The sequence below is a fragment of the Miniopterus natalensis genome, chromosome 2 (assembly GCF_054644295.1).
Source record: "Miniopterus natalensis isolate mMinNat1 chromosome 2, mMinNat1.hap1, whole genome shotgun sequence".
Taxonomy (NCBI): Eukaryota; Metazoa; Chordata; class Mammalia; order Chiroptera; family Miniopteridae; genus Miniopterus; species Miniopterus natalensis.
In genome coordinates, this window is record NC_142082.1 from 100148852 (window position 1) to 100162208 (window position 13357).

Consider the following 13357-nt stretch of genomic DNA (forward strand, 5'->3'; position numbering starts at 1 on the left):
AAAATGCATAGAAAAAAAAAAAACACACCATACTGAAATAAAAATGTCCATAATATTAACTCAGGATGGGTGCTAAAATATAAGTAGTATTACTTTCTTCTTCCTATTTTTCTATATTGGAAAAAATTTTAAATGGGTATGTGTTATTTCTATAATAAAATAATACATCAAACCTAGAGGAAGCCACACAAACAGAAGCATGAAGAGAAAAATGAAGTGCAGAGAACATCAGGAGGTGACACTGGCCAGCCACTGCAGAGCAGAGTGACAGGGCCAGGAAAGGTGGCAGGGCCATTCTGTGTTCCAGATTTGTGAGCAGGTAAAAGAGAGTGATATGGTCAGTGCTGTCCTATAGGAAGAGCTCCCTGACACCGCCACCCACGGGCACGTCCAGCCCACTGAGGCTGTACCTGCACACGGCTGCACCAGGCACTCAAAGTCTTGCCTGTGGTTGCTTCCATGCTAAGCAGTTACAACACAGACCATCATGGCCCAGAAAGCCTACAGTACTGACCACCTGGCCCTTTACAGGTAAGTGTTTCTGAATCCTGGTCTACGGGATGTACTAGAGGAAGGAGGAACTACGAGAAGTGAGCAGGTGGTTACAAAGGCCATCATTTTAAAGGTGGCATGAAGGGTGACAGTGCAGATAGATGAGTCTTGATAAATGTCAGATGGAAGAACAGAAAAAGGCTTCTCTTAAGGACAAAAGGCACTCATATTTGGACAGTTGCCACATTTTACACCATTTCAAAATGCAGCAGGAAAAAGCAGTCATGTTGGATCCGTTACCTGCGGGATCGGAATTGTAGAGACCAGCAGCTGTTGCTATGGGTCCTGGCGGGTGGATGGTGCTTGCTGAAGACCTCTGGCTCGCGATAAGGATCCTGCTCTTTGCTGACGGTAAACGGGACATCGCGCCCAATCCCAACTGGGGCTTAAGGAGCATGGCCGAGCGGTAGAAAGTGGGAGGAACTTCGTAGTGCGCATAGGGAGGAGAGCAAAATTCTTCTTTTCCAGGGCGTTCTGTAACCTATGACAAATGAGTGGAAGCTCAATCAGAGAACCACACATCCCAGGATGAGAACTGTACCTGCTCAGGTAAGCCCAAGACTCCAGTGATGACCACCCCTTGGAAGCTCTCTGAGTTGCTCCATCCCTCATCACTTACCTTCTTGGGGCCCCAGTGTCTTCATCTCTGAGTTGACAACAGGCCTGGGTGACGTTTCAGGTCTCCTCTAGTTCTAATAGTCTACAAATCTACAACTCACTTGGCAAGATTTTTTAATTTGATTGCTACAAAATCATTGGAATTTGTGCAAGTAGCCAATCTATAAATAAACAATGTCCATGAAGCAAGGAAAAAATTTGCAACTGTTTATAGGACTATGAGTTTCATTATTCCTAAGGACAAAAGGCACAGTTTTTAGGCTAACATAGTCTTATAGTAAGTAAATGAACTTTATCAATTTATGTTGTCTTTTTCTAGGCTACTTAGAAAATAAAATATGCACTGTTAATGAGGGAAAAAAGGCTATTTGAAAGAGCAGAGAAGTTAGAGGAAAATATGTGTTTTCAGGTCTTTGTAATCTATTTACATCATTAAAAATAAGAGAGCGATTTACCTCCTCTGATTGTCTTCCCTATTAAGGGGGCGCTGCCAGGAAGGTCTGAGAAAGTTTCACCAGAGAGGAAGGTCTAGGGCAGAGGCTTGTTGGCTGCTCAATCACAGTGCCCAGAACCGTGTCTACACAGAGCTGACATCAGTAAGTATTCAACAAATAAAACAATCATGATTCTATTGTCTCCTAAATTTAATAACACAACATTCCTGTGACTTTTCCCATAGCTGAGAGTTTAGACTAGAATACGACTTACAGCTTCCTTTCGTATATGCAAGTCTGGGCTCACAAAGCCTACTCATGTTACCAGTGCTGCTTCATACTAAAAATGAAAAAATAAGACAACTCAATAATCTAGTTCCTCTCAGTTGAAAAAAATAGCGCCAGAGGCTATGCATAAAAAATACATTTGTTAATTAATTCTGCTCTAAATCACAATACATTTTATGTGTCATACATATTCAGGAATCACAAGCATTTAACATTTTTTAACAGGGTCTATGAAGCTTTGATCCAAGTAGTTGGAAGAGATAAATCCTTAATTTGATACTCTTTTAATGCTGAAATAGATACAAAGTTCTCCTTAAATTGACATTATTGAAACAAAAGATTAGGCCTTTAAAGTTTTATCATAATCACATTGTAAAATATGTATGATTGCTATTGCAGACAGATTGAACTCAGGCCAGAGCAAATTACATTCCTGTGAAAGAACATTCTACATTTGCACTCTGATAAAAAATTTTACCATTTTCTACTTATTCTCTTCCTATCAATCTTTGGCTCTTATATTATACTCATATTTACTCTATTTTTAAATTTTTGTTTCTAAATTTTTGGTGCCATTGTACATTGTGTTTAGCAGGTGCTCACATGACAATATTATAATCATTTCTAAACTACACCTGTCAAGTTTTAGGACTGTAATATGCTGAGCTCAGTAATTACTCAGTTCTTTGAAAATGGATAGTTTTCAGGGATCAAAACCCACCATGGTGTCTGTCACTGGAAAATGATCATCATGATTTCAGTAACTTCAATGCCTGTCATTTTGTTGGGTAATTTGTCTCCAGTAAGAAAACAAATTCTTTACAGAGGTGAAAAGTATGCCTCAGATGCCTAATCCGTGCATTTTTAATAAAACAAGGGAATCTACAAACAGCTTCACACTCTTTCCTTTCATCTTCATTGACAGAATACAATAGGGATCACTGCACAGCCATAAACACATAGCAGTCCAACCCAAATGGTATTTTTCCTCCTTCTCTAATGGAGAATTTTTTTCCAATTAGCAATAATCTTGGATAAACCTCATTGGCTACAATACTGCCACTGCAAAGCTCCACTGGAGTATTTTTAGAGAAACAATTCTGAAAGCAAACTAAAGGATGCTCATGATTTCAAACAAACTCCTAAACTCAAACAGCACACGAACACATCAGTTCTTACTGGGTTGTCCCTCTTTGATTTGCCCCATCCTGTTTTTCAAGGGATCATGGACTGGGAAGATGTGGGGTAAGTGCAGAGGCTTCACTGAGAAGCCATTGGGACAGCTGCAGGGAGAGGACTTGTGATGGCTAATTGGGTCAACTAAGTTGGGCCACTTTACCCAGATATTTGGTCAAAGATTATTCTAGATATTTCTGTGAAGGTATTTTTTTTATGAGATCAACATATAAATCAAGAGGTCTTAAATAAAGCAGATTGTCCTCCATAATGTAGGTGGGCCTCATCCAGTCAGTTGAAGGCCTTGGAAAAAAGTCTGACCTCCCTTAAAGAAGAGGGAACTCTACCAGCAGACAGCTTTTGGACTTGAACTGCAGCATCAACTCTTCCTTAGAGCTCCAGCCTGGCGGCCCAACCTGCAGATTTTGGACATGCCAGACTCGACAACTGCATGAGCCAATCCCTTAAAATCTTGATAGATAGACAGACAGACAGACAGATACATACATGCATACACATACCTATATGCATGTTGTGTTTCTTTGGAAAACCCTGCAAAAACAGTGTTCTTCAGAGATGAGGTGGTACCAAGGAGCAGGAAAGGAGAGCAGTCCAAAGCACATATGTATATATTGTAAACACATTACCTGACCTCTGTCCTCGCACCCCTGCTCCTTTCTTCCCACCTCTCTACACCAAAACTTAAAGACTTCCCCCAAGGCATCAGTAGGAGAGAGTGTCCCTGAGACCTCAGGAGAGCTGAAAGCAGAAAGGAGCAAAAAGAGTAAGCAGGTTTTATTGCCCTGGCATGACTGGACCCAAGACTGTCTTCAAGGCCACTTCTTGGAGCTCTAATGTCTGTGTTGCTCCCCTCTCTCAGAGGAGCATCCACTCTTGACTCCCCATCTCTACTCACGCTAACAGGCAGTGATCTGGCAATAATGATGGCAGATCTGAGGCTGGTTTGGGCTTTTATTGTAAGAGTTTCCCTTTTTATTAAAATGATATATAACTTCTACAATTGAAAAATATTTCTGTGGCAACTGATCAGAAAAATTTTCCTGTCCTGGGGAATGGCTCAGGCACCCTGTGGTAAGCTGGGGTCACAATGGCAGGAGGCAGCCCTCAGATCTCCCCGCGTCGAGCCTGACCATTGGACTGGGACTTCCTGAGCTATATAGCAAGTCACAGAAATAGGACCAAAGGCTACGGGCCAGCTTAAGCCCCACTTCTTATTAAAGAAGATTATCACAGAAATTAGTCCATCATAACACCTGGGCTTCCCTACTCTAACTTGTAGCCTGAGAACAGGACCTGAGTCTTAGAGGTTCTGATTGTGGCAGAGAACCGTCCCCAGGTAGAGTGGCTGGCACAGGGCAGGACTGCTGTCCCCACAGCAACGGGGTCTCTCTAAACCCCTCTGAACTACTAAAGCCACACAAATACCACTGCTGCCCCATTTCCTTAACACTTGGGGTAGTTTCTCGAAGATTGAGTATAGAAAATATTTTGGGGGAAATGTGCATATACTATAGAAATTATTCTATATTTTATAGAAGGAGCTGAAGCAATACAGAAAAGAAATTCACAAAAGAAAAATTAGGAAGGATCACAGAGGAAGAATTGCAGACAGTAAGTTTTTGCCAACATCTCCAAATAAAGTTTCTGATGAGTGTTTTTTTGTGTGTGTATGTGTTTCATTTTCTGTAGAGAAAAATCTAGGGGATCTTTTCTTTGGGGGCTGGGGAGAAAATACATCAAATTACTTTATTTGGAGAAATGGAATCAATGAAAGAACTCAATTGGACGTCTTGGTACAACGAATAGAAAAGGCTAGGGTACCCCCATATGTATGAGCTGCCTTGGTGACCAGAGAAGTCACCCAGTGGCTACAAGGAAGCCAGCCTAAGGCTTGGCTCTCCCTATCACTATCTTACAAGGGTGTGCTTGTCAAAGAGATCCTCCACCATGCCAGATTTGGGGGCCCTATCTTGCACAAGTTGGTTACTTCTGCAGTGACACTTTGAGAAGAAAGAGGTTCATTCATTTAGCCAGCTCTGGTATCAAAAGCCCTGGGGAGGGTCATGTGGCTGCCTCTCAGGGGCCTTAGAGAAGAGTCCAGGGTCACAGCCTGACCCTGAGCCTCAGAGGCCCAGGGGGATATGTCTTTGGAAATTTGAGAAAGACTCACATTATCCCAGCTAAGAGATTGACCTATAAACCAAAGCGGCAAACTGTCCATTGTTAGTGAGATGGCACTGCCGAGGGCCAGACTCTAAGGTCCTCTGGCCAGGGCATGCTCTCACTGCACTTAGAATAGGACACCATACAGCCTGCACAAGGAGTTGAGTCCCTAACAAGGAGACTGGACCCCTGAACTCTCAGGTCAGCATCCTCTCTCTAGAGATGTGAGGGGTGAGCCTCTCCAGGTGCAGAGTCAGAAGACAGGGAGCCAGCACTGTGATTTGGTGCTGATGGCAGGCACCATGGCAGGTGGATGGGCAGCTTGCTGGACACCTTGTCAGTGCCAGCCTTGGTCAAGATCTTCTGAGAATGGATCGACTGCTTGCTCTGTGCCAGAGATGACACCTTCTGCTGTGATCAATACAGTCTGTAAAATTGTTCATACAGTCAATCAAGTTTGAGTCCAACTTGGGAGTCGATCATTCTATCTCTAGGGAGCTTTGGTTGACTTCTGTTTGGATCTGTGAGTTCATAATTCAGTTGTTATTCAACGTTTTTTGAGCATGTATTTATGCCAAGCACTGTTATAAACACTGGGATCACAGTGGGGAATAAGAGACAGAAAAAGTCCCTACTCCCATAGACTTCACATTCTAGTTAATGCAGCAAAAACAAAAAATGTATGTCAGGGGAGATAAGTTCTAAGAAGAAAGAAACTAGAGAAAGGGGTCTCAGAAGAAAGGCAGCCTTTCCAATGAAGCGACATTTGAAGAGACCTAAAGTGAAGGAGATAGTCATTCAGGTACCTGGGAAGAACATTCCAAGTAGAGGGAAGTGCAAAAGGCCTGAGGCAGCAGAGGAGAGAGGAAGGGTGGAGGAAGGAGAGGCAGTCAAGGAGGTAATGAGCGATCCTACTGGCTCCAGCCTTTGTACTCAGTGGCTTCAGAAGACCTGAAGGGTGTTAGGGAGAGGAGTGACCTGAGCCAGCTTTCCTTTTAATTGATCAGTCTGCCTGGCAGGAGATTGCTTCAGAAGACCAATCTTCTTCATGAGCTCTGGGAGGATCATTCACCATAACACCCAGTTACTCACAGGGGCCGCACCATGAGGAAACAGCAAGGGAGCGTCTCAGGGGAGTATCCCAGGGGAGCATCACAGTGCCGCCCTTATTCTGTGGACCTAGGTGAGTTACTCAGGCTTCTCCATGTCTGTGTCTTCATTTATAAAGTGATAAAAACAGCAACCCAGTCTCCAGAGAATTATAGTAAGGACTGCTGAAGACTGACAAAGGTTAAATATGTTACATGGGCCCAAGGCATAGTAGGTGTTCTACTAAATGTTAGTCGTAATTGTTATTTTGACTTAAAAATAACACCAGCCCTGGCTGGTGTGGTTCAGTTAGTTGGAACGTCATCTCTTACACCGAAGGTCACAGGTTCGATTCCTGGTCAGGGCACATGCCTAGGTTGCAGGCTCAGACCCTGGTTGGGGCGCATGCGAGAAGCAGAGCACCAATGTTTCTCTCTCACATGGATGTTTCTCTCTCTCTCTGCCTCTCTCCCTTCTTCTCTCTAAAAATCAATAAACATATCCTTGGGTGAGGATTAAAAACAAGATCAAAAGAAAAAACAAGAACCCACGTCTAACACATTATTTTCTACTCACTGTGTTCTTCACATATGTGAATATGTGATTGTCCCAAAAGGGAAATACCCCCCTCAGAGGATGAAGTCTGACCAATTTGAACAATGTATTTATTTCTGATTTCTTTTTCCACTAATTTGGCTTATAGAAGAATTATGCTCACTTATTTAAACATGGAAGCCAATTTAAATGCATGCTTGTCTAACTTCATGTGTATTATATTGCGTGGAATTTAAATGAGCTTCCTCAAATGGTAGATCCATCTCATTATGATTATCAAACTTTTCCAGTCAAAAATATCCATTTGTCTACGATCTCCTCTGTTAAAAACATTCATTTTTGTACAAGTGAATCCAGCAAAAGATTTCCCAATGGAGAATATTCTGTTTTCACAATTAATGGAAAATACATGACAAAGTTCAGGGTGCTCAACTTATAGATTGTATCACAATGACATTCTCTTACCTCCTGTAGAAACTTTTCACTAATTTGACTGAAATGGTGTCCTGGGGGTTTGATCCCAGATACCATCAACCCAGGGCTGAAGACCCTTGGCTTCTGCAAGTCTGGCTTGAACTTCTCGTAGAGGCTGGCAGTCGGCTTCAGGTCACTGCCTGCCACCTTCTCCTCTTTGGCAAGAGGTGTGTTACATGTGGGCGGGGCATATGGAAGCCCCACTGGGACCAGCGAAGCGTCCACCTGGCCGAGGGCCTGTGGACTCCTCCTGATGTAGGTGATGATCTTGGGCCTCACGTGCTTGGGCTTGGGCAAAATGATGGGCTTGGGTTCTGTCCTTTCTTCTGTTCTTTCAACCTGGTGGTTCTCCAGCCCCTCCTGTGAGGAAGGCGTATCCTCAGAATGTGTGGAGACAGGCTTGGGGATCCCACTGGGGCAGGGGTTCTTGTCAGGCACTTTTGGGGAGGTGTTCGACAACCGCCAGCTGTCAGTGGGAGGTGGGGCAGCCGAGGGTGAGCCCTCATCCACACTCAGCGTACTCAGGTCCTGAAGACTGGTACTGGGTAATGTTTGCTGGTGGGTCACATTCACAGTTTTCTCTGGGTGGAGAGAGTTTGGGACAGTGAGAAGAGAATCTGTTCTTGCTGGGGAACTTTCAGGCTTAACTGCATTTTCTAGAAGGTTCCTAGTTTCAGCAATAGATGTTGTGACCTCTTTGCTTTCCTTTGCTTCTGAGCTGCTGCTTTGAGGGTCAAGGGGCTCGGTGACCCCAGTTTTTCTCTCTTCAACACAAGGATCTGAAGTAAAAACCATAGCACTGCCCCTGCTCCCACTGTTCAGCACCCCTCTCCCCTCATCAGCATCTGAGGGCCTGCTGTCAGCTGGGGCTTGAGGAAGAAGAGCTGGGTGACCACCACCTGGTGAGATGCTGCTAGGTGAACTTTCACTCAGTTTCCTAGCTGCAGTTGGTGAAATTCTACCAGGGGGCTGATTATCAGCAGCTCGCAAGGAAACAGGGCTGGGTCTGGGGGTGGTCTGAAGAGACCCCTGTTCACCTAGGTGGATGGAGCTCTTGTCCTGCACACTCCTGCCTCTTGCCATGCCAAGCGGGTGGACACTGCTGTGAAGCAGACTGCTGACTGCCCTGGTGGTGACTTCTTGCTGTGCTTCCCCACCGGGCCACTTTCTCTCTTGGAGTAACACACTGTCTTCCATGGGACATCCCAGACACTCGGCCCCAGTTGATGTTAATTCCTGAATGGCCCAGGGTTGGACAAATTGCAGCTCCAGCTTGGGCTCTCCCTTTTCCTGACCTAATTGTGCTTCTGGCTTACTCAGGACTTCCTTGGATTCTGAAGTCAGAACACACTCTGAGTGGGCAGAACGAGCTGTGCCCTCATCCCTAACTCCTGGTACGTGTCCCCCCTCCATCTGGGCCTCTAAGCTGGTGGTCTCCTTGGTTTCTGAGGTAGATGGTTTAGGATGACACACATTCTTTCCCTGTGAGGTGATGTCAGCTGGAGTAAAAGCTGTCCTTGGAGAATGGGTTGTCACTGTCTTCTGTGGCCCCTCGCCACCCTTAGGCACACCATCTAGGGCTTCAGGGGAGCCCAGTGGGGAAGGCTGTGGAAGTGGCTGAGTCAGGCTCCCAGCACGCTCCTTTGTGAACTTGTCCATTGCACCAGCAGAGCTGCTCGTCCTTTCCAAAGCATGCCTTCTTAGTTCCTCATTGTCAAGGGTCTTTGCCAATTTATCCTTGGGAGCATGCCGGGGAATTTCGGCATCCCTTGGAGTCAAAATGTCTGGACTGGCCTCACCCGTAACATTCCTCTGGCCTGCAAGACTTGGTCCCTGGCCACTCCTTGGGGGCTGCAGGAGAGTTGGGCCCCTCTGCATTGTGTGCTCTTCACTTAATTCCCCACAAACAGTTGAAGAAAACTTTAAATCCTTCAGGCTGCTGGGGCGAGCTTGCAATCCCTTCCTGAAGTCCTGAAATGAGTGAAATTCCTTTTGGAAACAGGAACTAGTTTCTAGCTCATGTGAATTTGCATTTCCAATTTCATCTGTCAGGTCACATGTCTGAGACTCATCGGTAGAGGGACTACCCTCCACCATGATTTGATTGGCATTAGTATCACCCAGACTTAGGAGACCCTCATTATTATTTTTCGCCCCCTTTCTATTGTCCTGCAATTGAGTGTAACATGATTTCTTGGGTGCCAATGGAACACTCATCTTCCACCTTCAGTGGGGGCTGCTCTCCATGCAGCCCTCCTAGACAGAAAAGAGCTTCCCCCAAGCTGCTGCGTGATTAACAGGAAATTCTGAAGCTGCTTGTCGCCCCCTGACAATGTCACATTGAGATGCTGCTTTTCATCATGTTCAGAGCAGCTTTAAAACCGAACCTTGTCTTGATATATGGCAGGATGACTTGTCTATTAGGGGCCTGCTGAACAAGAGCCAATTAGTCCATGAGACCTAGAGAGAAATCAAAATAAAGTCATGTTAGATTGACATAGAGGTTTTCAGGAGAAAAAGGCAAGGTAAACACAGATTGATTCATCACTTTCATACTATTATTTCATTCATTCAATCCATTGGTTTCTCAAAAACCTTCCAGAGAGGGGCTTCTGCTGGGCAAATAGGGAGAAATTGAAACTTCAGAATAATTAATGTTATAAATGGATAATAAGCACATATTAAATCTTAAGTTCAAATTTTAAAAATCCACAGGTCCATACTGATACTGACTAAAAAGGGTGCAGGAGAAAAGAAGGCTCTTCACAGAAGACTACTGACAAACGCAGGAAAAACTACAGTTAGAAAAATCACCATTTTGCAATCAGCAGAGTCATTATCATCTTGGGCAAGAGACACCAAAGTTGCTACTGGGTGAAAGATTGTTGGGGGACAGAATATTAACAGAACCTCAAGGGACTATCCTCCAGCTTACTTTATTTCTTACAAAAGAAAAATTTTATCTTTACAATGGAGAAAACTGGTGGACATCTCCCTAATTAAAAGATCAAATTTAACGTCATCAATAAGGGAAACTGATACCAGTGTTCCTGAGTTTAGGTAGTTCTCAATCCTCCTATCACCTGGTAATATTCTTGCTATAACAGTTCAACTTGAATTTCATCAGGAAGAAATTTAAGTTGATGGATGTTTTACAAAATAATTGGCCTAACCTTGGCTGAAAATGTAAATAGATATCTAAATGCAGTGCTTGACTCTTGACTGGACCTTGAATTTAAAAAATAAAGTTAGCAAAGTACATTACTGGGACAATTAGAGGTTTAAATATGGACTATATATTAGGTAAAAGTGTTTATCAGTGTTAACTTCCTTGAGTGTATAATAATATTGTGATCATATCAGAGATAATTTTTGAATTTGGAAGATACATGTTTTTAAACATGATACGCTTAACATGACATGTTGTCTGTAACTTACTCTCAAATGGTTCAGCAAAGAGAAAAATACATGTGTGTGATCGTGTGTGTGTGAAAGAAACAGAGAGCATGCAACTATAGCAAAATGTTAATTTCAAAATCTAGGTGATCCACTCTACTATGCCTGCAACTTTTGTATAGGTTTGAAATTTTTGAAATAGAAAGTTGGAGAATTCTATTTCAAACTGTAAGGCCTGCATGATCCAGTCCCTATACCCCTTTCTGGCCTCCTCCCCACTAATTGCCCTCTTACTCTCTAGGCTACAGCTACACTGCTCTCATTCTTAATTTTGCCATGATCCTTCCTCCCTGCTTCAGGGCCTTTGCACATACTCTTCCATATAAACGGAAGATGGACTCTTCCCCAACCTCATCCAAGTAACTCATTTATATTCTTCAGTTTGCAGTATAAATACCACTTCTTCCAGGAAGCCTTCCTGATCCACTAGAATGGATTAGGCACTTCTATGATGAACTTTCACAATATCCTATATTTTTACTCTTGAAAAACCTTCAGCTGTGCAAGACACTGAAGAAAATATTTTTCCTGCTAGGCATATGTACCAGGCTCTTAATGTGAATGGACAAATGACTGAATGAGCTATAAAGATCAATGTTATTTCTGTCCTCATAGAGCTTAAAATCCAACAGAGTATTTAAATTTCCATCAAAGTGAACTCACAGATCATCAGTAAACAATTTGATTCAAGGCTAACATTGTTTTACCTACACTATCAATGCGTTTTATTCGGCCGTGGGTGGGAGAGTTAAAAGTAACAAGGTTCTGCCTCATCCCTAATTCCCCAAATGGGGATTCAAAGTGAATAGTCTTCCACACCTTCCTCCTCATTCATACAAACATGTGAGCTTGTGTGCACGCACACACATTCACACACACACATGCACGCTGTGTATATTACCTGGGAGGCTCTTGTGATGTTTCTACTAAAATAGGTTACATGGCAACCCACTTGTCTTCCCTTCATCACTGTTTAATATGTGGTTTCATATATTCAAAATAATACATACGTGTACTATATATTTATATTCACACATATATATTTATTTTATAATATATATATGATATAAAACAAAATAATATAATGAACAAGAAACACAAAGGGTGGAAAAATCACCAATAACTTATAGCTACCTCCATGCTCCTTTTCATCCCTCCTCTACTTTTCCAACTTAATTTTTCATGTGACAACCTATCATGGACATCCCCAAATGCTCAGCTGATAGAGCTCTCTTTTCCTCTCATTTATTTTGCATCTATACATAAGCATGTACTTTGCACATAAATGAGATCATTTGCTACAAGCTGGTTTCTTGTCAGTAATCAAAAACAAAGAGAAAGCTCATACAAAATGGAAAAAACAAATTGAAATTCAATTTCTTTTTATTCGACCCTTCTCCCCCTCTCCCCAAGACACATTCACATTCTGATCTAGGTCATCCGCATGTTCAATCCGCCCCACATGTCAACACCTGCGCACAGGTGCACTTTTGTTTCCCCGGCCATCCTGCCCTTCTGTTCTTCCCATGCTGCACTTGCAGCCCTCATCCCCCCACTCCCTTCAGCCCTGGCTCCCTTATTGTTTCTCCTTCTCTGTCTCCTTCCAGGCCTGACTTCAGCAAGCCAGTGGTACCCCAGGCCCAGCCTGACCCCAAGGTGCTGGTATTCTGATCCCAGCCTAGGTTCCTTGACAAAGGAGATTCTCTAAGAACCCCCTTTCTGTACTCAGATTCTTTCCTTATTCAATTTTAAAAGTGTCCTTCTTGAAGATACACATGTCCTCTAGGCACAAATACCAAAAGCATGCAGGGAAATCAGTAAGATGGCAGTTTAAAAGAATCCTGTGCTCCCTGGGTGGGAAAATAGGTGTTCCAGAAAGTCAGGGAGAGCAAGCAACTACACAGACTTGGGCCATGCACAGAAAAAGGGCATCTCTGATTCTCTGGGGAAAGAATTAGGAGCATGAAGCTAAGAGCCCTGTTTGGTTTGAATTGTCAAGGCTGGGAGAGACAAATAAATGAATCCTTCTCCGTAGTGATGAGCAAAACCACATACAACACAATCTACAACCTGATGCTAGAGAGTGACAGACAGGTGCAAGATCAAGGTCTTGCTAGAGAGTTGTATTTTAACTGTTAAAGAATTACATAAGGGGTGTTCTTTGTCTTTGTCAGTAAACAATAAATGTTGCTCATTGCTGACGGCATGGAAAGCTAGAACCTCCTAGAGCCAAGAACCATTCTCAGCATTAATAGATATTTGTAAAATTTAATTTTAAATCATATTTTATTTAATTTTTAATTTAAGCTATTTAATATTTGTAATAACTTCCAAACATAGATCTTAACATCTCCTTGTGCTTTTTTTGTCCCTCCTGGAAAGGAAATGAAAGCAGAGATAAGGTTACATCCCCCAGATCACACAACTAAGAGAAGGACAGAGACAGGACAGTAAAATCTGAGCAAAAAGGGGAAGCTGTAAGAAGCAAAGCTGCCTATTGGTGAAACTGTACAGAGCACACAGGAAGAGTA

At 43.1% G+C, this 13357-nt stretch overlaps 1 protein-coding gene and 1 long non-coding RNA gene across 5 annotated transcripts in view; both read right to left on the minus strand.

Annotated features, from left to right (window-relative positions):
* The window catches only part of MTUS2 (microtubule associated scaffold protein 2), a 337757-nt gene extending 328170 nt beyond the window's left edge, over positions 1-9587 (minus strand). For all 4 annotated transcript variants that reach the window (XM_087814433.1, XM_016209452.2, XM_087814432.1 and 1 more), the window contains exons 1-2: positions 7362-9587; positions 793-1033 (exon numbers count right to left, since the gene is read on the minus strand). In XM_087814433.1, the coding sequence (XP_087670559.1) occupies positions 793-1033; positions 7362-9587 (2467 nt within the window). The remainder of the gene's footprint in view (positions 1-792; positions 1034-7361) is intronic.
* An 88-nt stretch (positions 9588-9675) lies between these two features.
* The window catches only part of LOC148093761 (uncharacterized), a 160899-nt gene continuing 157217 nt past the window's right edge, over positions 9676-13357 (minus strand). Inside the window, exon 3 of the long non-coding RNA XR_015713993.1 lies at positions 9676-9830. This is a non-coding gene — a long non-coding RNA (uncharacterized LOC148093761). The remainder of the gene's footprint in view (positions 9831-13357) is intronic.